At 35.8% G+C, this 24,054-nt stretch overlaps 1 protein-coding gene across 1 annotated transcript in view; it reads left to right on the top strand.

Annotated features, from left to right (window-relative positions):
- The window catches only part of CNTNAP2 (contactin associated protein like 2), a gene marked incomplete at its 5' end in the record, with an annotated part of 659,794 nt that overhangs the window by 28,457 nt on the left and 607,283 nt on the right, over nucleotides 1–24,054 (top strand). The window contains 3 exons of the mRNA XM_026074688.1: nucleotides 15,148–15,351; nucleotides 17,924–18,108; nucleotides 20,871–21,014. Of these exons, the coding sequence (XP_025930473.1) occupies nucleotides 15,148–15,351; nucleotides 17,924–18,108; nucleotides 20,871–21,014 (533 nt within the window). The remainder of the gene's footprint in view (nucleotides 1–15,147; nucleotides 15,352–17,923; nucleotides 18,109–20,870; nucleotides 21,015–24,054) is intronic.

Genomic DNA, 24,054 nt, shown 5'->3' with positions numbered 1-24,054 from the left:
TGTCCCATTGACTTCTGACAGAGTAGATTGTGCTTAGTGCTTCTGAATATCAAAGACACATTTATATAAGTACCTAAATATTGACCCCCTAGTAACTATTTCAGAATTGATTATGCTTCCTTACAGTGGAAAAAGTCAAATGTACATTGTGATTTTTTTTCTGTCTTAAAAAAGTATAAATGCATGGAGTAAGAGATAGTATTTGTCTTTAATAAATACATGGAAGCCTAATCCTTCATTGGTATAAAATTGCTAAAATTGGTATAAAAGTAGTTTCTGATAGAACATCTTAAGAAAGATAGTGTCAGGAAACAATGTCTGAAATCTCTTCAAAATAATTAAATGTTTTCCTGCTGCTTCAGTGATGCTTTCAATAGTGAAAAATTAGTTAGTGGACAAGAGGAACAATGACAGTGACTTATATACACAGCTGTTGTATGCACATGCTAAACAGTATGTATAACATGAATTGTCAGGTGCAATAACCCCTTACGTAGTTTTCACCTACTCAAGATCAGTATTTTAAAATATTCTGACAATACCCTCCTAAATTTAATTTACTGAAGTTTATATTTCTTATGAAAAGGTGTTTTAGAGTGCTTATACCCAGACAGAAAGAGCTCACAAAAGCACATGCTGCCATGCTGGTTACCTTAATGTTGGGATGTGGCCTTACTGCTAGGTAAGAGAGAATGGCAGAAATATCACTATAAGAAGTTTTCCTGTTTAGGTAAAGTCTGTTCTCCTATACTGTATGTAAGCATGACAATCACTTGTTAAACTCAAAAGGAAATATTTTCCTTACAAACCAAATCCAGTGTATTTGTGCATGCTATACATCGCTGCCTTATTGCATACTGAATCAGCTTGTATTTCAGTGTAGTAAACCAAGAGAAACTTGTCTGCTGTGTGCTCTACTTATTTGATTTACTCTAAACAACAGTGACTGGATAAAGGGTAAAAAAGACTCTTCTACCACGAGGTCCATCGCATGATTCTGTAAGAAAAATTATTTCCTTTTTGTCTGACAGCCTTGTTCCAGCACAAAGGGGCAGCAGTTTTGAAGAAAACTTGGCAATTCTTTGCAGGAGAAGTTTGTTTTCCAGATATCTAGATTATAAAGAGGCTCTCCTCTTTTATTCGTGGGTAGCATTCATTGCTTTGTGTTTGAATAGCAGCATCTTATGAATTTGGAGCGAGTTGCCTATACACACGTATACATCTCCATTCTTACCCATTTGGAACAATTGTGAACGTTATGGTCCCTCTGCTTATTAAACCGATTAGGGTAGACCCTAAGTGGAGGTTACAGAATTTCATCCATTGTGTGAACATATAGAACTAGCTGAACTGTTGTTAAGAAGCAAATGCATTATTTAGGAAGTTTTTGGAAATTACTATTGATAAATGTATTTCACTATTTATTTCGTGTGAAAAAATCTTGCATAATTTGAAGACTAAGAGCAAAAAAGAATTCTTTCAAATCATATGCAAACATTATTTGGCAGCTTTTATTAACTGATTCAATACAAGAAAAATGCTCTTGTCTAAAAGAAGAGCTATACATATGCAGCCTCTAGGTCTGAAAAAAAAATCTAATAGATATTGGAGACCTTTTTTCTTGGAGATACATTTTTACAATATTTTGAGCCTTCCAGACATGTCAAACTGATTAACCAAGACTGCTGTTTCCTTCCCTAACTTAATCTGGCTCCTCTATTTAGCAAAAGATTTAACTTGCATTTCCTCAACCTTTAAGCAAGCATTTTGATGTAATGGTCGAGACATTTTCTATCTTGAACTCCACTGAATCTTATCAAATTTACTCGCATAACGTTGCACGGCGATACAGGGCTTTTCAGCACACCCGACTGACATTCAGCATTAATTGAATGTAGGGACTGCGCAGCCCTGAGTGATCAGTGTCATACAGCGTCCATCACAAGGCAACCTCCTGCCTTTATTTGAGCATGGAAAAATATGTACTTTGGGGGGCTTGGGAATGTCCTCTGTTTCTTTTCCGCGGAACTGTTCTTTTTAAGTAAGTAATAATCTGCAGAGTTTGTAAACCACTGTTTGGTTACCCTGTCAGGGTCCCACTGCCCTCAGCCGTGAGGCAGCGGGGCGGGGGCTGTGCGTGTCCTTGCGGCCCCGGGGGCATGGCACTGTCTGTTAAGGGCCGCTTAACGGCCAGCCGGTTAACAGTGGGGTGTGCACGGCAACTGAGGGGCGTCGCGAGGGAGAGGCGCCTCTGTGGCATCGCCTGAGAAAGCCCTGCTCGAGGCCAGCAGACCATGCTGCTCCCACAGTCCAGCTGAGCAGCCCTTTCGCGGAGCTCGGCCTCCGCTCGCCGACACACAGTTCGGGAGTCCCCTGCCCCTTGCCGGGCCTGTGTACTCGCTGCGGGGGGTGCTGTTGCTGGGGTCCCTCCTGCCCCCTTCCTGGGGGGGGAGGGGGTGTCCCATCCTGCTACTTTTTCTAGGCTAAGAGAGCTGAACCTGGGCCCTGTCTACTAATTCAAAAAAAAAAAATTGTTTTTTTCAAGTCAGAGGACTAGGTGCCATGGGATCTCTGAGCAACCTATGTTCTGCTGTGATACAGAAGGGTACTCTTGTTTAACTCCTTGGGCCTGAGGCTTCTGAAGGTGCTACTTAATTTTTAAGATCTGGTATGCAGGGAAGACTGCTGGCTTCCAAACTAACTCTTTATGATTAGAGCGGCGTATCTAGTTGGTCTTAAGGTTGTAATCTGGCTGTCTCTTGCTCCTTACAGGCTTCTTCAGCATTCTGTAACTTTTGAGACAGGGACTTGAAAAACATTTAAGGAAACAAAGCAGTAGTTTTAGATTCTAGTGTCTGTATCTTGCGGCATAATAAATTAAATGAAATTAAATATGATGGGCTGGAAAAAGTAAAACAACATTAGCGGATGAAGGATTGAAACCCCCAAATAATGAATTTCGGTATCTGTGATTTTAACTGTTGCACCGGTTGCATGTTAATGTGGAATCCTTATTAATTAGAAGTGAAGGAGTCCCTTATACTCAGAAGAAACTCTTACCCTGGCTTTTTTCATGCTCTGATGAAGGGAAAGAAACCAGAATTGAAGAGATGGCAGTGACTATGCAGGCAAACCTGAAATGCGTGGTACAATTYATATGGGAGGAATAGTGCACTTTGGTGCAGTTTGGGATGCCATGGGCAAAGTCACGCTAAAGAAAGAGAACTGTTCTGGCAATTGGGAAGTTTAAAGGTCTTAAACTCTACACCAGCAAATCCAAAAGAGTAAAGCCTGCTAGAAGATCATGCGATAGGGATAAGGATAGGTCATGTCTCATGGAGAACGGGGACGCTTAATATATCGCTGACCTTGGAAAGTACAGCCTGAGACACACAAAGAAAAGAATCACTTGCAAGTAAAAGTGAATGTCCCATTTTGCTGTTTTAGATGAGGAAACAGGTGAATATCCAGTTAACTTAAATTCATGAAGGTATTGCTTCTGGTAGAATAGGGTGCGCAAATAAATTGAAGTGAAGCAAACTTCACTTCAACTGTGCTTTGGGCAGGTGGGTTGGACCAGATGATCTCCAGACATCCCTTCCAACCTTAATGAGTCTGTGATTACTTGTTCTTATCTGCTGCACTGTGCGTCATGGAGAGCACCTCTGAAGACAACGTATTTTTTCCCTTTCACAGAACTCTTTCTCTAAATGCTTAGTATAATGAAAGCTGAGCATTTCATTTTACTGTATATTGAATCAGTTTGGGATTTTCCTTCTTTTGAGTACAGAGAGACTTGCAAGTGAACCCAATGTAGTACCAGGTCCTTAAATTTTTGCTTGGTTTTATTCAAATAAATTACTCGTTAAATGGAAGTTGATAAAGTACTGTGTGCACTATTAAAATAGCACACTCTTTATTTGGAGCTGTACTTGTATTAGCGTAAATGATCGTACATTGACTGAAACCAGGCAGAACTAAATCAGCTTCGATCATCTGAAAATAAAGCTCTGGCTCAATGAACCCATAACCTTATTGGAAAAAAAATATATATATATATATATCTTTTAATTATATGTGCTGAAATACATGCAAAGGAACAGAGAAACACTGGGTTCAGCCACCATCAAGTTCGCTACTTGATCCATGCAAGAAAGATTTGAAGCTAAAATGTTACGGCTTGAAAGTTAGGGGCCAATACCTTTTCTTGAACAGAAATGAATAAGATGACACTTAATGTTTGTTTCCAAGTATGCTGGATATTGGGGAAGGAGAGGAAAAATTAATTGTCTGAACTACTAATTTTGAATTACCCAGTGTTGAGATCCAGCAGTCTGCTTTTCTGATGCTGTGGTGAACACAGGATATTTGTTGTTAGGTAATTTGGGAATAGGACAATGAAACTGAACTGTCTCATAGACCCACAAAGTTATTCCACTCTCATTTTTGCTAAAGGCTTTGCTTCTATTATCTCATCATTTTTACTGAAACATAGTATCTGAAAATCAGTGTGCTTCATCTTAGAGTCTCTTTTTCTAAAACAAATTGGTGCAGCAAGGTGGAATTAGTAGGAGTGTCAATGCCAGTTGAAAGAAATTCATTAAAGAAAGAAGGAAATATCGCACATCTAATAAAGGTGATCTTCAATGGTATACTTACTTATCAGTATTGTCTTAGACAGGCTACTCATGAGAATAAGCACGAGTGCTCACTGACCTGAAGTCAAACTCAGCCTTGCACTCCTTACTTCTTAGGGCCAACTGCTGAATGAGGGCAGTAAGTTTTTATGACTGTATGTGATTTGAGTACAGCAGATTTAAACAGCCCCTACTGCATGTTCCTTAATCAGCATGCATGCAGTTCCCTTTGCATGTTCAATTTAAATTTGAGCTCCATACTTGGAATAAAAATAGAATATGCATTTGAGAATTACTACGCGAGTAAAAGATATGGAATATGGGTTATATAAGAGAATTTAGCCTTGAGTAATGGGTGTCCCTAGAACATCATGACATTAAATGACCTGCGTGGAGAGATTACGTAACATTGGATGATTGAATTTGGTGGCATCAGCTCAAGTAGAAATAAGGGAGGCAAATTCTGAATCAGTATTTTGTAGGTCAACCATGCATCTTCTGATTTTCACGCAGCTATAAACAGTAAAAAAAAGCTTCTATCTAGTCATCTGTTGCCTTAATGTTTTAATAGATTGTCTTGTCCATTTTGTAGCTCATTTATTCACTGAGTAAATTGAGTGTAAATGTTGTATGATATGTACAGCTCCTTTCCTCACTGTATTTTCTTTTTGTTAAATAATGAGCAAGCTCAGCTGTTTAATAAGGATTGAACCTATTTTGGCCATTTACTGTATGAAAGTGAGTATTTTCCTTTTCTATTGACCTACAACTCTTGATTTACTTTTTTAATAAACAGTGAAAACATTAGTAGAGGCTAGCTGTTTTCAAGTAAATTAAGTTCTTTACTGTACCTGGCTTGGGAGTGTAATTACACACTTTAATATTCCCATTGTAATCTGATATCAAATGTTGGCTTTCACTAAGAAGGCAAGAACTAAATATATTTACAAGTGCTAGGAAAGGCTTCTGATTCCTGTAAATCAGCATGATAAAGTAAAGCTGAATTTCTTTAGACTATTTCAGTTACATATACTTTTTATCAAATTTGTTTGGAAGTATCATTGCTAGAGAGTAAAAAATGATAGAGAATATTTTGCTGCTTCTTAGGCATGGTTGCAAAACGTCTGAAATGTAAGCTTTTACAATCATAAATAATCCTGGTAATGCTATGCATACAAAACGTTTTTAAAGTATAGAGACTAATGTAATATTAATTGCTTATGTTTTGTCTATTTGCAAAATACTATTGTGCTGTGAACTGGAAAATTGCACACTAAAACATGACTGTTACAGCCAGAAACAATGGAGGAAGTTTTAGGCAAATTAAATGATTTTATGACCTACTATCTCTCATTTATGTCAGTGATGAATATAGATGATGTCCATGCTAGTATAACTCAGAGAAGATCAAGACTGTGCAGTTTAACTTGCACCTTGTAGTTCAAAGATACTTAAAATTGCCCAGGTCCTCCCTCTAAGGATTCAGCAGGCCTTCAGCACAGTCTTCAATATTTTCCTCCTTTGAACTTTAACCACTTAAATAAACCTATTTTAAAGGTAAATAAGTATGCAGCAAAAATGTTGTCAATTGCATTCTTAGAACAAAATATTTATGCTAGAAATATTTGTTCATAAAATACCAATACAATATAAAGGGAGTCTCAGAGATTTGCCGGTGGGGAAAAAATAAAATCTAGTTGTTTTAGGTATTAAACAGAATTTGGAAGAGACACCGCATTGTCATGGATATTTTATTTTCAGTGGCTCAATCTCCTGTCTCCCTTATGAATAGAGTTCTTTAGTTAGACTGCATCTCATACCCTGCATCATAAATTGCCTTTCTGGAGTCATAAACCAAAGTGGATTATGGAAAGAATAGTTTTTATCTGAGCTGCAGATTATACTGAATTGCTGTTTTACCTGAGTTAATCTCTGCTACTGCTAGTAGTCCACTGTAGAAGCATAGAATTCAGTATTGTCTAATTTGTATACTGATGTGGTTAGACTGCATAAACTAGGTAGCTTAAAGCTGAGATATCTCTGTGCTGAATTGCAAATGTATAGTATAAACATGTTTATTGCCTCATTTATTCTACTTAGATATGTTATGCTTATACCTAAGTATAAAAACTTTCCCATTGGGGTTTTTAAATAAAATTGTCCTCTGAAAAGCCAAAGAATTAATGAAAAAAAATTTAGTTGAGAATCTAGTGTTGCATTAGATCTGACAGAAAAAAATCATCAGCCATAGTACTAAGTGCTCGAAAAATCACACTACTTATACACAGCCTAAAGACAATAACTTAGTGGCATATTGAGAAGCTTACTTTGTGTTCATAAATCTTACTGTCTCTCAAATGCCCAGTGTTTTCTTCCATATGTTGCTTCTGTAAATAATGCCTTGCCAGAACTCAATTCTATGCTCCTTCTCCTCCTCCAGATTTTCCCTGAGAACCCAAGAGCAGGTTCTTACCTTACATGGTAGAGAGCAGAGGTTGAGTGTAACTCTGCAGAACATTGCATTCTTGTACACACTCATCCAAAAATGATTGTCTTAAGCAAGTTAGCTTGTGTAGCAATGTGGTTCAATAGCTGCACAAATTGGAGTACCATTGTCCTAATGAAAAAGAAATCAGAAACTTTTAGTAATAGTCAGTAGATTGCATTTCTTTTTATTTTTTCCTCCCATTTTATTTTCCTTCTTTTGCTTATTAATTTCACCTGTTGTATTTGCTTCGTACTAGACCTTAAATTATCACAGACAAAGAACTGCATGTTTACAGACATGTTTGCACAACAGCTAACAAAATGAGGGTCTTAGTACTCTACTAGCATTATAATAACAACAACAACAATAAGAAGAAAACAAACGCCCATCCTTGGAGATACAGAGAAACTTTGAAAATTGCTGAGTGCTGCCTGAACTTGGCATGACTTTTTCACTACTTTAGGGAATGCTTCCTCAGAGATTTGTTTTGAGATTTTCTGACAGGTATATAAAATATAAGAATATCGTTTGTGCTTTTTACCCAAGACTTGAGTTAAAAATAAACCTTGACAAAATATTCATTGCTATTTTGATACTTTTTTGTCATATATAAATTATATCTGCTGTAAATCAAAGCAAAAAAAAAGAAAATCCAAAGCTCAAAGCAATTTTTTTTTTTTTAAAGGCTTTTAAATCACTTAGGGTTGAATCTATTGGCAGGTATGATGGGATGCAGATTTAGTACAGTGGGAGCTAAGCAAGCAACAGAAATTTAAAATTGATTTTCCTTTACCTTATGCTTATAGAATATGAAGTATGCATTATTGTATGTGTGAGTGAGTGTGTGTGGATRCATCTATATCTATAGTATGGGTTGTTTTTTCCTTTGTAGCGTATGCATTGCTTTTGGAAAGCATAGTAATAGCAGTGTCAGTTTTACCACAGCAGATTACAAGCCACTCTGTTGCCCATGTCCTTATGGCTGGACTGTAGTGCCTGAAGGCAGTGTTCAAACACATTCCCTTTGGATCTCTGCTGCATTGTGAGAAAACATAAAAAAGGAGGCTCTTTTGATCTGATACGACTTCCTCATTTTTCTGGGTGCAGTGAGATGTAGTGATGCATCTCTAAACATGAGATCAACTCATTTAGAGCCACTGAGATTCAAACTGCAAAGATTCTAGTAGCAAATTGTACATGGTATCATGCTAACAAGTGTTTGGAGCTTTTGAAAAAATAGAGGGCCTTCTGAAGTAATTTCTGTGTATATAATTTATTGTGAATATAATAAAATATGAGTTTGTTTTCTCTATGATTTTGAGCTATATCGCTGGCTTTGTTAGGAGAAAACTCATTTTTTCTGTTCAAATATGTAAATAATACTGTTTATGTGCTTATATTTGTCATAATGATAGTTTAGTACCCCCAGCCAATGGCAACAACAAATAAAGCTACACGTGTGGAATACTGTGGCCCAGCCAGAGATGCTTTGATGCCTTGTTTTCAGAGGATAGATGATTGCTGCATAGTTAATACTATTTCTTACTGTAGTATTAGTACAGACACACAGTACTAACAGGCATAAGGTTCATATTATGGGGAAAGACATTGTAAAAAGAATGTTACAAATGAAGATCTTTCTCCTAAAAAATCTCTTAATCTAAACAGAAAAGTAAAAGATTAAGAGATAATGGAGGTGCAAAGAGAGAATAAATTCACCTAAGGTCACAGAGGATCAGTAATAGAGAATCTTTTCTTTCTTGAATCCCAGTATTGAGTACAAGTTGTATGGAGATGATCAAAGATCATTAACCATTTAAAAATATATGTGCATATGTTAAAATTGCTATGAATAATGCTAATTTTGTTAGCTTCATGGTAAGCATTTCTCTGCAGAATACTTCTCTCCTGTTCTGCTTTATTTTGATTAGGGTTTGTTGGACTGCGTCTGGTAACAGGGTTTTCTTCGCTAATTCTAGGCAGTACCTTGATCAAAATAGCAAAGCGGCTGTGTGGTGGGTGCAGTCTCACTGTTGAGTCTTTGTGAGTGAGCACATTGACAGTACAGGTCTTACCAGAAAGTAGGGAAATAGAGGCGTTCCAAAGCTTGAGTCTGATTTAAGGTTGTTCAGTTACAATTAATTACATAGATTGTTTTGGAACACCAAATAAAATATCTTTTTGTCTCTTCAGGTTTGGTTCCCTGACCAAAACTTACAGAATCCATTATAGAACTGAAAGTGCAGGACAAAAGCATGGATAGTAAAACCTGTGACTGATGAATTATTTTATGCAGAGATTTGGGAATGGGGTCATATTTGTCACCCAATTCCCTCTCAATATTTTGAAGGCTTTCCGACTTTACCTTTTTTTAGAGGAAAACATATGTGGTGATGCCATTAACTAAAAGAACAGGGGAATAAGACCTAACACATCTTCCTAGCCAGCTGAAAGTGGTCTTATATTTTTAAGATGTCAACAGTGTTATTCAGGCTATCTATATAGTAGTAAATCCAATGGGAGAAAAGTCAGATCTAAGGTATTCAGACCTGTATTTCCTATTTAAATTTAAAAATTTTTGAAAATGGCTATTTTCTTTTTTTCTCTGCATTTTTCCCTTCCCTTTACCTCTCTTTTCCCGCTCTGTTGCTTTCTGTTTGTGCTTTTTCTCATGTGTTTTTCGTGTGTGCTGTCTCTCTCTGGTGCTTTCTATCTTGCATTTTCTCTCTTCTTTTTTTTTTTTTTCCCCCTTCCCATTGTAGCTGTAGCCTCTGAGAACAGTCAGCCTTCACTGAACAAGGGTGAAGTTCTAACATGCTGCAATGTGATGGCTTAGGTCTCTTTCCTACTAATGCTGGTACTTCAGTGGCTAAGGATGAGAAAAATTATATATTTACGCTGCAATAATGGGAATTTTGTTTGAATGGTTTACTGTCTAAGTACCATCCCACATCATGGTAATTATCATGATATTAAATAGCTGAGTGTCATCGTAGAAGGAACACAAGTCATTACCACAGTTCTACATACAACAACTCTTAAACATAATTGCTATGTAATCTTTAGGTGATTGAATTATCATGCAGATCCATGTGCTTGCTGCCAGCATAGCTATACATAACAGAATACTTCATCAGAAATTACTGATCTGGGTTTGTTGGGTTTTTTTACTAGAGTGATTTTCAAAATGTGATAATTCAGGGCCAGGTTTTGAAGAAATGTGGTATGTGTACTCAACTTTGTTAAAGTGAGTTTGCTTCAATGAATAATGCCAAGAACATATGTACATGGTTGCAAGAACTGTATAGGTACAAAAGGGACGCTTGCCTTTTCATGGGCAACTTGTGAATCCATAAACCCACTGAAGTCAAGGGCAGGATTTATATCGTTTTGGTCAACTCTGGAGCAGATGCTTGATGGTCGAAGTAACTTTGGTTATCTCAGTAACTGTAGACAGTACAAAGAGGTGCCAACTGGCCTTAGAGAAAAGATAATACATCCCATGTATGGGATCCTGTAACCAGCAGGAAGTAAAGTTAACAAATGTTAGTGGAAGAGGATCTGTGGCATTGTATACAGAACCATATTCTTTATGATATATATTCATTATGATAGTTACTTAACCTGTAAATGTCCATGGATTTTATTTCATTTGTAGCATTTCTTCAAGGTAGTTGTATGTAGATTCAGCAGAGTGTGGTCAAATTTGCTCTGCATAACGGTATGAATTCTGTGATTACAGGATGTTCAAAAATATGACTTCCATGTAGATATTTTTTCTATAAGTAGATTTCATGCTGCTTCCTTTATGAATTTCAAACTGAATGTAAAAATCTCAAGAAGATATTCTTTGGATCTCTTGGCCATTGGCATTTAAAAAGAAAGCAAAAATAACAGGGGCTTGTATAATCTCTGTTACAGTATTTTTCTGACCATTTCCTTTGATTCTTCAAAACAAACTTCAAAAGTACCATATCTACTTGAATAGCAAGAATATACAAAATATCCCTTCTGAACTCTCATACTGTTTCTTTGGAGTGAACCACAGACATAATATAGTCCAGGGTGCCCTCATTTCTGAGAGCAATGTCTTTATCTGTGCATGAGTAAACACGTCCTCCTTGAATGCTGATCAGATATTAATGGATTCCTTGCACGGCAGATAGAATATGCCATTYTGATATTTAATTTTGATCTGTTTCGCATTCCTGGAATTTATCATTCAGAAGAACAGATCAGGCTGGTAGTTTTAGTTGCACGTAGAGCTTAGTAAGTATTTATTATCAGCGTGTATATTGCAAAGTGTATTTTATAAAGAAAAATCATGATTCTAATATGTTTTGCTGCATTGTGAAATACATATGTAAGATATACATCAGTATATCATATCCCATACATGAGATATTGCAATGAATCTATAATGCTCGTGTTTTATTTACTGAGTAAGATTTCTTAACCATTCAATTGACATAAACAACAAAGGGGTCAAAGTTTATTATTTTATCAGAAGTCTTTGTAGGGTTAGGGAAGTTTGGGGGAAAGGTTCAAGTTACATGATTGTAATCTGTTTCATTGCAGAGTTAAACTGCTAACAGCCAGTCCAGCCTTAGGGTCTGAGTGTGTTAGGTTACTGTTTCATCAGAAGCAGAGATGAAAAGACTAAACTTTCTCACTTGCGTGATTATTGTGCAAATTATATCTCTCTACTTCTTTCTGCTCTCAAGAAAATCTAGAACTGGTGCCTTCAGTTAGTTGATGCAAATAAAGGAAGCATTAGTAGAAATGGAGGGTAAAAATCATATTGAGAAAATGCCGTAGAAAACAGTGTATTGTTTTATATAATTTGAAGAAGTGTTTGTAACTAAAAATTCAAAAATTTAAAATTCTTCCCTTTGACCTCTTTTACAAATAAACCCCCTGAGTACTGCAGACGTGTAGGGTGACATAGTCATGGTCATCCATGGAAAAGTCTATACGTAAAAAAAAAATTCTCTTGTCCATTGGAAATAGTCTTCAAATCCTTCAGTGACTCTAACCCCTCTGTTTGGTCAGCTGCTATCAATTCGAATGTGTAAAAGCTAGTGGGAAACAGAAATGCATCGCAGATGTCTCTTGACAACTTTTAGATAATATGTTACTTGAAAAAGTGACAGGTTGAGGGCAATATTTTACAGAGATATGAGGAAACTTGCATTATAGAATCTGTCCTCAATCTTTTAGATCTCCTCTACTCTCATAGGAAGAATTTGTGGCATCTTTGGCCATTGAAGACAGAATAATTTCTATGGTTTTTTTTCTGATCTAACCTCAAAAGGTGAGCAGGGTGATTAGACGTAGTTTCCAAGTCCAACACAGCTTTTATTGGCATGAATTAAACACCCTCCATTAATACCATTTGGCTTTAAATTTGAGCCAATGGAGAGCGAGGATGAGATAGCTTGTCTTACACTTTGATCTCTCGTAGACTCTGAAATACATACACTTGATGCTGGTTTGCAACAAGCATTACTTATCTTAAAACTCTCAGGCTTAAAGTGGCAGCAGCACTGTGAAGGGAAATCACAAGCTCTGATCATCTATCCTGTACTGAGTTCCATGGTTTTGTTCTTAGTATAAATCAAGTGGACCTGTAGGTACCGCTCTCCACTGTCATGCTTCCCCCATATCAATCTTAGCAATTGTAAACGCAATTACTACAAAGTAAGCTAAATTCTTAACCTGTGGAATTTGTAGTAAGCCCTAGAGAGCCAACAGTTTGTGTCAATTGAGGATAAYGGCCATATTGTGATTATGCATACAAATTTAATAAAGATATATAAAGAACAAGTTGTTAACCAGAAACAGGTATCACAGACTCCACCATCATATGTAGGATCATTGTGTCAGCAAAACACGTGACCTGGAAATAGCGGAGAATTATTTATTAGTGATTTGTGGGGAAAATCCTGAATAATAGAAGCATAATGTCTTTATATCTGAAAACTTACTATGCTTGATGCTGTAGGGATATATGAATAGACATTTGATTAACATGACTGCAGGCCTTAATCTAAACTGAGTGTATTTTAGTTAATGAATACAAGATAGTTTGTGAATTTTGTGATTGAACAAGGAAATAAAAATTATTTATGAAAAGTTTTTGTTCTTAATGTGCTTTTCAGTAGAAAATAAATGCTAAATGTCATGAGGCTTGATTGCATGCTTTCTGTGACACTCAAGAGCTCTGATGTCACTGTAAAAAGTGTCTGGAAATTAAAGAATGAGGATAAGCAATCTATAGAGATGCTATACATAAGCAATTCCTCAATAATAATTGAGGACTTAACATTAATAATAATTAGCTCGGCAGTTCATTGGGTAGTTCGTAAATTCTTTGATGATTAGGGATGGATGAAAGCACTTGTTTAGGTGCTTCTCTGAATCAGGGCATAAAATATTATTAGCAGAAATTACTTGGAAATAAACATGTTTTAAATATGTTTGTGACATATTGCAGGAACAAAGGTGACAGATCTTAAGATAACCAGCTGCTAACATAGGCCGCATAAATTCAAAATGAAATATACAAAAATGGCAAAATATTCAAAATGTTTTGATGGAGTTTTTGAAGATTCTCCTGTGTTTGTTGCACAAGAGGAATGTTTTAGTTTGTTTATTTTTGAGGGGTTCTAAAAGATTTAAATTACTTTCCAACATAAAGGCAAAAACAAGTTAGGAATTTTAGAAAGTTGCCAGCAATCACTCAAGAGCAGCCCACAAAGGTAGGCAAAAATCAGAAAGATGTTACTGAAGAATATGTGATAAAATGCCACCTTTAATTTCATTCAGAGCATGAAATGACTGATATGAATATGGTATGCTGATAATAAGTGTGGATGCTTTTGAAAAATGTAGGTGGAAAAAATAGATATATCTAATATATGAAAACAAAATATATCAACCATATCAAAACAGAGAAAAAAAAGGGAAAAAAAGAGTGAACATATTTTATTAATTCTGTAATAAGGAACAGCTTAGTGACCATATAAATTATGTCAGTTGTAAATAGTGAGGAGGAAATACTCCTAGAAACAGAAACTAAGGTACTAGTGATTCATCATAGTTTAAATGGTTTGTAAAGAGGATTTCTTAAATCTGTATAAATTTCTAAAATGTGTATCTATTTACAATCCTTTATCAAGCTCTGCTTAAAAGATGAGACAATACTCACAGAAGTACATCTATTGAATGGAGTGAAGTTGTATGGCTATTTTTACTGTGGATCTAGCCTCTGGAAAATTGTGGCTCATTTCTGTAGAGTACTGAGATTAAGTCATGAAAATACGAGTCAATGAAATTTTGCAGTATCATTATACAACACATATATGAACATTGAACTGACTTTAACTGATTATGATTGTGTCCCTCAATTTTCTGCCCGGATTTTGAATGAAAACAAACCTAGAACAAAAATTAGCCCCAATGGCAGAACATTTCTTTTCCCCCCAAAAGTAAAGGCCAAATCTTACCTATGATTTCTGTATAGCACTGTGAACTAGACAAGGTTTATGCCTAAGATTTATATACAATTAAAGGAATCTCTTATTACTGCCACGCAATTTAATTGGGCTCATGTTTTACTGATTACAGTCCTCACAGATACCTCTATTGGATTTTTAAGAGGTATCAAGTGAATTATTAATGATCACTCAGAAGTTTGTGTCTCATTTTCAACTATAATTAGGCAAGTGTGTATGGAAGTAACTATACTTAAGAGAAACTAAAGTAGTTGAATAAGGGTTGTAATATTTGTTCCCTGGAATCTGTTTTTTTACATCCTATTTATAAATTTATGCCCTGCCAGGTTGCTAATTTTTATAGTATTTCATTAAATTATGGTCAGGAGAAAATGTATTTGCAATACGTACAACACCTGCACATTTATTCTGTTCAGATACAATCTGCATATGCCATGCTTGCTTTTCCAGTGGACGCAGCAATATATAATTGCTCATCAACAATGTTATTTGCTTTTTCCTTTAGGGGCTGATGTTATCAATTTTGATGGCCATGTAGTGTTACCATACAGATTCAGGAACAAGAAAATGAAAACACTGAAAGATGTCATCTCTCTGAAATTTAAAACCTCTGAAAGTGAAGGTGTAATCTTCCACGGAGAAGGACAGCAAGGAGACTACATCACCTTGGAACTTAAAAAAGCCAAACTTGTTCTTAATTTAAATTTAGGTATGCTTTGATTATTTAGTATTGGGCATTTTTTAACTCTCAAAAGAATTTGCAGTCAAATACTCTATCCTTTTTCCCCAAGTTGCATGGTAAGCCACTTTATATAATCAGATCTTTCTGTGAAAATATTGTTCATTCGATTTCCTTACCTTTCTTTCTGTTCCATTCCTTCCCTTTTACTCTATATGAAATAACATGAAAATAAAATCATACATAAAAGCAAGGTCACAGTATATTATCATTAGAAACTTGCCACAAATTAAAAAGCCTTGATAGAATTATATTTGGCTTCAGGTATGTGATATTCTGGTCAGCTTGTCATGGTCTCATTTATTAAAAAAATAAAATAAAATCAAGTGGTTGTATGAGAGAAGGACTCTGTCAGCAGTGCTAGAATAATCAAGATCATCCTTAGGAAGCTACAGCAAAAAAGATACCCCTTTGAGAAGCTGCAGACCGTATGAAGTTGAGGTTTAGCGACCTTCCTAGAAAGAAGCGTAGCTTGAAGGTACGTAGAGGGAGGATCCTTGCTTTTTAAGCTCCTGGTATGAAACCCACTGAAACAGCCCACTGAAGCTGACAAAACTGTTGGCTTTTATGTAGATAAGACTTTGTTGTGAATAGCTAGATTTTCACATTTATCATAAAGCGGAAAGAAAAGAGCTGTCAGTCTTTGTACAAACTGGGCTGAGACTGAAGGAGGGTGGAGAATGGAAATCACAGGGTTAGTAGATCTGAAAACTAGGACTAGAAAAGGAAAATAACACATCCGTGTATCAGGCATTCTTAAGAAGGTTATGAACTTTCTTAATATATTCTTAATGTGTTATTCTAGATCCTGCCTGAAAGATTCCACTGAAAGACTAGAGGCTCATGAGCAAGCTGATTTATAAAGTACATTTTTTATGAAACAAAAGTGCATTTATCAGGTTTCAGGTCATCTTTTCTTTCAGACTAATTTTAGAATAAGACTTCATGTAGCTTTACTTCCCTTGCAGTCATGTGAACAGTAAATTTACCATGAATAGTAATGATTTCCACTAGCATTTTTTCTGCTCTTTTTCTTAAGATTAACAACGTGGGAAGATGATGATGAGGAAAGCACATCTTCCTATAGCAGTTGTCTATTTTTAACAATTTTAATTGAAATGCTAACCCATTTGTTTCCAGTTTCTTCATATTCTTCATTTTAGTCTGTCTCTATAATTTATTAAAACTTCCATATATGTGCTTGGTGGGAGGTGTTTAAATCATTAGACTGACAGACACTGTGACACACACTCGGTTAGTAAACAGAGGTAATGGTCTATGTTGTTACCCTTCCTCTGCCTAAGAATATTGTCTTTGCAGCAGAGTTAGGGGAAAAGGATGTTCATGGATGTTCATTGGTGAAAACCAATGACCTAGTTTCAAACATCTAAGGAGGTGGATTCAGGTTTTGCTTTGCATGGAAGAAACCAAGGCATGTGTACATATGTGATTTTGTTTGTTTGTTTTTTACCAACAGCCATTGAAGGATCAGTGGCCTTCAGCAGAAAGGTGGTATAATTAGGGGTGTGATGTCTTAAGCCATGGCGGTGTGATTTGCCAGAATGTGTTTATCACTGTGCACAGCCTTAATGTCTGAGTTCCAGACATGGATGCTAAGAAATTTTCAGCTTCAAAAATACTTTAAGTCCTCATGTATTCAAAACATGGAAGATTGCACTGAATTATTGGGCAGTGCAGCAATTTTTTAGACTTATTGCTGAATTATCATTTGCTGCTTCAGTTGAGATCTATACAATCAACTTTTGCTGGCTTAGCTATGTCAGTCAGATTGCAATGAGATGTGATCTCTGACTAGCATAGCTGTACTGGTAAAAGCCCCTGGAAAACATAGGAATAAATTGCAAAACAGTAGTCTTGTTAGTTTATTTGGCTTCCAAAATAGGAAGGTTGATGCAGGAGGAAAGACCAAAATAAGCTATGTTAGCAGAACACATTTTTTGCAGCTATTTGCTCAGACTGCACTGAGCCCTTTCTTGTACAGTAGTTGGTACAGTTATACTGGTAGAATCTACCAAGGGTAGAACTCATTTAAGTGTTTGCTATTATCAGACTGAAAAGGCTTTTTATTATCAKATTCTATTGTCAGGCACCAAGTCCTCAACAGTAGTAAATCAGTCTAGTTCCAGTGAAGCTGAGAATGTGGCACAAAGGCTATTCCAGGAAAGGTCACAACTTTTCACTTCTGTAGTGTAGGGATCAGAACACAGAAAATCTCTAGCTGAAAACAACTTTACATCTGAAAGTAGATACTGTTTCTCTGGTTAGCCTCCAAATAACGATTGTTACCACTATTTATACAGCTCACTGATCAGGTACTTGCTGTATTTGATCTGGCTATTCGTATTTATAGCAACAACTCTCCACTGGGCAGATCTTAGCTTCATAGTGGACTGATCTCCTCCAATTTATTGCGTTTCTGATGTGATTCGGGTGAAATATTGACAGAGCAAGAGGAAAATGTTTGCCTAACCACTATGAGTGAGGATTAAATGAACTGCTCTTGTTCCTATTCTCATCTTAGGTAGCAACCAGGTTGGTTCTATTTATGGCCACACATCCGTGATGACAGGCAGCCTCTTAGATGATCACCACTGGCACTCCATCATCATAGAGCGCCACGGGAGAAATATCAACCTCACCTTGGACAGGCACATGCAGCATTTCAGAACCAATGGAGAGTTTGATTACCTGGACCTTGATTATGAGGTAGACATTCAAACTGTCTTTCTAAAGAAAAGTCCAATAAGAAGAAAAAAATAGCATAATTTAAGATGTTTTGGTACTTTTTTATATATTTGCTTTGATTATTTTTCCCTTACATTTCCTCAAATTTTCTTTCAAACAGTTATCTCTTAGCCATAAACTTAGTTTCTCTCCATTAGTCTACCGGATCCTAAGTTTGACCAGAGCTAGCCTCTGTTGTAAGCCTCATCTCAACCTTTTGTTTTAAAATGGGAGACTTATATTATTTAGCAAGTTAAGCATATGCTGCTTTTAAAATCTTTAATGCCAACTGCTATAAGCGATAAGTAAATAAAAACAAATCATAACATCTGTCATCCCATTCAGGTGATCATTATGCACTTGAATTGGAGAGCCTTGTTCTGTAGTGACAGATAATATTAGTTTCTAGCAAAGGAAGCAGATCAGAATCGTTTTTACTAATATGAATCTTGATCTTGCTTTATTTGGATAAGTAGGTACTTCCTTGCATTTTCATAAATATGCCATCAATAACTTCCCATCTATAAAGGAACAGTAAAGAGATAGAAAAATTTTAGGAAGACTTCTGTTTTATCAGTCAGTTAATACACAAAACCGTTGTTAATACTCGAATTTGGATTAGTTGTTTGATCACAGTCTGGCTTCTGCTACTATGAACTTGTTCAGTTGTTGTAAGTTGTTGGATGAACATGAACTTCAGCATAATGGCCAATATCAGCTTTGTATAGTGATTTTCTTCTACTCTTGGCTGTTTCTAATGAAAAATAGTGTTGTTGGCTGAGCCAAATATGTATTTCCATCCTTGCAACTTTGTAAACAGTGAGAAGAAATCAAAATGATGTAATGCAGTGAAGTTTGAATTGAACTTTTGTACTGATTTTTTACAAACATTCTTTTGATCAAGAATATAATATGAATGTTTGGGCAAAACGGCGATACAATTGTAAATATCACTGAATCAAATATTTACTTATATTCCAACAAATATTTATTAATGCCTTCTTTGGTAGCAGTAATTATAAGATAAGAAGCTAATTTGCCTCTATCACTACTACTCATGAGGCACTGAAGATCTGAATTGAGTGGCTCAAAACTCACATAAATAGGTTTTATGAAAGATTTTCAAGTGAGTGAACAACAGAAAAAGTCAGGCTGAATGCCATGAGCAAGCGTTGTGCAATATATTTACGTAGTGAATATATTGTGTATAATAAATTTACTCAGAAGTGAGAGTGGAATCCAGGAGATCCACCTTTCCTTTCTTCTGTGACATTAGACACAGCACTGGTAGCTCTCAAAGGTTTCAATTTCCATGTACACAGAACTTTTCATGTTTAGTGGAAGTTATCTGAATGTGTGTGGATATGTGTTTTTGTGGTTCATGCAAAAGAATGTTTTGCAGCAATTAGAACATTATGATCACCTCCTCCAGTTAGTGTAAGGTGGTATAGCACCTCTAAAGTCAAGTCATGTCAATTTACAGTACCTGAGAATGTGTCTACAAAGCACTTTTAAATAGCCTGTATGTGCTATTTTTAAAAATTTGGTTTTCAGCTGTACAGCTTTAGTTCTTCCTAAATGGTAAGTCAAAGTGTCCCCACTTTTGCATACAAAGTAGTACCTTACACACTTTTTATATGGAAAATGTGTTCCTTGAGCTGCCTTTTCCTATTCTCGGTAATAACCAATGGAATTAACAATGAATAATATTTAAAAGCTTGATTCTGGCAAATCCTAGCAGCAGACTGCATGTAGAAATCTTTGTAGGCACTCGTGGGGAAGGGTAGGTAGGTATCATTATTATTTATGGCATCATCTATTTGGTATAAATGCTTAATCTACATTGAGGAGACTAAACTCATGAGACCACTATTCACTTCAAAACATTGGTATAGAGACATATATATTCTAAAGAGTGACAGAGGTGGACTTCCTAAAAGATGAAAATTTTTTTCTTGTGCAATGTTTGCTTGTGTTATTTTTTCAGCACCAATGACTCTGGATAACCCAATATTTTGACATGATGAAATTCAGCATAAAAACAAAAACAATTCCTGTTCGACCTTGATGGCTCAGCCATCTGCTTCTAAGCAATTGGTCTGGCCCGCTAAGTCTTGTAGTAACTCCTCACTGACTATAACTGCTTGATAAATGTGTGTTTTCAGTAGCAGAAGGTGATCCTGCCTAGCAGTGGGTAACATCTTTGACTATGTGGTTCTATAAAGTTCTTCTCAGATAAGCATGTATATAAGCACTAAAGGAAGTCTAACTGGAGCCCAGAGCTACTGCATTCTTGTCTGCGCTCTGACACACAGAGCTTAGTAAATGATTCAGATCAGATAATCTGGCTAATTTTATGTCTCCTCTTGTTTAGAGAAGTACTGGGATGGACACAATTTATTCCACGTTCTTTATTTGAAATACATATTGTTCAGTAGCAATTGAAAGAGCCATCCATATATGAACATCTATATGATGTGTGTCTGCTCTCTGTTTGGATGAGTGTAATAACACTTGGGGTTTACTAGCATAAATATTTGCAATCACAAGTTCATGCTAGATTTTCTTCTGCTTTTTGCAGTGCTTATTTAATATTTCCTTTTTCTGGTAAGCAGTTGGGCCAGCAATCTGTGTTTGAGTGTTCAAAGAAAGCAAATATATCTACAGCAAATTTGTTTAAAAATTCTAACGAGTAAGCCTTTGCCCTCCAGTAACTATCTACAGTTTTCTGTTTTCATTTAAAGATAACCTTTGGAGGTATGCCTTTTTCTGGGAAGCCGAGTTCTAACAGTAGGAAAAATTTCAAAGGCTGTATGGAGAGTATCAACTACAATGGTAATAATATCACTGACCTTGCCAAGAGAAAGAAACTGGAACCTTCTAATGTGGTAAGAGCATAATTTAATGGTCATCTAAACCTCTGCATAGTAAAGGAGACTAGAAGATTTGTGTGTGTGTGTAATGGATATCCTTGTGATATGCTAGAGTGATTTAATATACAAAACAAATTTTATCACATGCCTGAAGATCTTATTGTATGTGCCTTTATGACTTTTTTTTTAATGTCTCTGAGCATTTTCCTTCTGGGGGTCCTGTTTTAACTTTTCAAAATTACCCTTCAGTATCAGATAGCTACTTTTTAAAAGAAGCAACTGGAACAATAAATATTTCTTTCTTTTCCTCCTAAATTGTAGTGATCCAAACCATGGTCTTAAGCCAATTGCAGCTTTGTCTTGGCTTTACAGCCTGATATCTTCCACCCCTGCAGAGCTAGTTAATAAGTGGAAAGTTATGGGAAAGGGATGGCTCTAGAGCCTTTGCTAGTAGCTCTGAAAAGCCTCATGATATCAGACTTTAAAATCATTACTTTTTAATGTATAAAGGTTACTTTAGTAATTCTGATAGCAGATTTACATTTTATTCTTTCTATTTTTTCTCTTGTTTAGGCACACATGGTTGCTTTCATGCTTAAACTTGTGGCTTTATGGGCAGGCTGTTTAAGAAAGCACATTTATTAGTATATTTTTTGTCTCCAAACACTCCTGAAATTGCTTTGTGGCATACACAGGCAGTATGGGTTGGAAGTAAGTGTATTGCTGCTGTGAGTTTGGGATGACTTGAGTAAGTCATTCAGGGTTTTTTTCTGTACAAGTTTACAGCCATCACAAAGTCATGCTAGCAATATATACAGTTCCACTATTGCTTTTCTCCTTATATATTATATAGTAAGGATTACAGATTACAGATGCAGTGGTGRCAAAGTGCACAGTGTTGATTACCATTTGATTACTCTTTGGATAATAGTATAAAACTTCAATATGATTATGTGAACAATATGGCTAAATAATAAAGGTAATAGGAAGGATAATTTCCCATTTTTGATGTAAATCATAAGCCTATAAAAACTCAATAATATTCTATAATACAGCCTGATATTTACAACCTTTTCTATACAGGAATTTCTTTAACATCGTTAAAGGCAATGAGCATGATACATATGTCAAAAAAGAAGACTCCACTTCTAGAGCTTTTTCAACCTAGTCACACAGACCACTGGATCTTTGAAATTGATTCTGAATTACCTGTGACTCTTGCCAAATTCAGAGTTATTGCAGGAAAAAAAAATCTGTTGTTTACATGAAATTTTGAAACTCCAGTGCAATGCAATATATATTAAATATGTATCATAGTCATTAGCTCTTCATGCCTGATTTGGAAATTCATCTTTGTGCGGGAGKAATCTTTCCATTTTTTACCAGCCCACTGCAAGTTAGTAGGACATATTCTTAAAGCCCTTACCTGAACAGAAGTGTTACATAAGAGCTTTCCATAGCGAAATACCATTATTTCAAAAATGTGGCATAACTAACAGGCCTATAAAATCTTTGTAAAATCATCTTCTCTCTCTCTCTTTTTTTTTTTTTTTTGATTAAATTCTATTACCTGTAACATGAAAGTAAAATCCACATATTTAGCCTTGGCAATGTTAGTGCTTCATCAAGAGGCTATGGCATGCTAGTTTAATTTGATGGTTCTGTTGATTTCCAATTCTGAGAATGGCTATAAAAATAGAAATGACCTTTGTTTTCAGTGGAATTACTTACATTGCCTCAACCCTTCAGAAGCAAAATCAATTTTACTTTAATTAAATCAACATGGATTTTTATGTTTCCTACAAAAGCTTTTTTCTCCTAGTTTTAAGCCTGATTTAGCATGAAAAATAGACTTTGTTGAGACTGCTGTTGTTAATCATGCATATGATGATAGTGCTTAAGCAATCCAACCAGGATCAAGGCTCCATTCTAGTAGATACTGTACAAACACATAACAATAGGCACATCCTGCCTTAAAGAGTTTATTATCTGAAGAGACRAGACAGAAAATGTAATGAAATGGAACACAAGCAAAATAATCAATATGATGATGAGAAATATTGTAGGGGAAAAAAATGGAGAGAGGAAAGAGATAAAAGAGGTGTGGGAGAGAAGGAAAAATGTTATTATATTCAGATACAGAGTTGAATTTCAGAAATCAGACAATGAAAGGGAGTGGACAAGTTAATTTTACAGAATAAAGAGGCCTACAGAATCAAAGATGATGATCTTGATTTGTCCCTGAACAAAATAAAAATGAAAAAAATGTTTAGGTCTTACCAAGGGTCTCTTTAATTTATTGACAATATGGGAATAAGGATGAAAAAGCAATTTAAAGCATTTGAAATGTAAATAATTAAGTATAACACTTTCTTTAATAATGTATTCAATTTAGTTTTAGAGAGTAACCATGTGAAGGAAAAAAAAGAATTTGTTAGTCTTCTCTGTGATATAAAAGATGTCAATGACTCTTTTGGGAAAAGCGAGTAAGATGGATGTTATTGAGCAGTTGTTGTTGCCCTTATTAGTGGAGCCTGATTTATTTTCATAAAAGATAAATGAGACAAATGATAAACATACCCAAAAGGGAAAGTCGGGGAGAAAGGGACAGCTTATACAGAGAATGAAAGTGTCTGTTTTTCTCTTGAACCAAGTTACAAACAAGAGTTGGCAGTGACTAACTAGCTCAGTAGGTGCTATCTCCTGTTTGCGACTTGACTCAGGACTAAGACAGAAACAAGGAACAAGTTCGTAAACAACTCTCCTTGCCCATCTTTTCTGTGTTCTCTAAAAGACTAAGTTTTATCTTTTTTGACTTTTACAAGCACAAAATGTAACAAACTAGGTAGGACTTCTGTTACCTTGCATAAGAGTATCAACTACTCTGCTACTGAGGAGAGGGGACTAGAACATGCAGCCAACAAGTCCAGACACATTCCAGTTTAGAAATTTAGTTTCTTCATCAAAATTTCCTTCCTAGAGGTATATTAAGAGAAAGCAGCTTGGATGCTAATTGGAGTTAGTTTCCAAAGAATGGACTCACTCATTTTAATGC

The sequence above is a fragment of the Apteryx rowi genome, unplaced genomic scaffold (genome assembly GCF_003343035.1).
Source record: "Apteryx rowi isolate R43461 unplaced genomic scaffold, aptRow1 scaffold_395, whole genome shotgun sequence".
In the NCBI taxonomy this organism is placed as follows: domain Eukaryota; kingdom Metazoa; phylum Chordata; class Aves; order Apterygiformes; family Apterygidae; genus Apteryx; species Apteryx rowi.
Note: the sequence above shows the minus strand (reverse complement) of the source record. Positions and strands in the feature narration are given on the sequence as shown.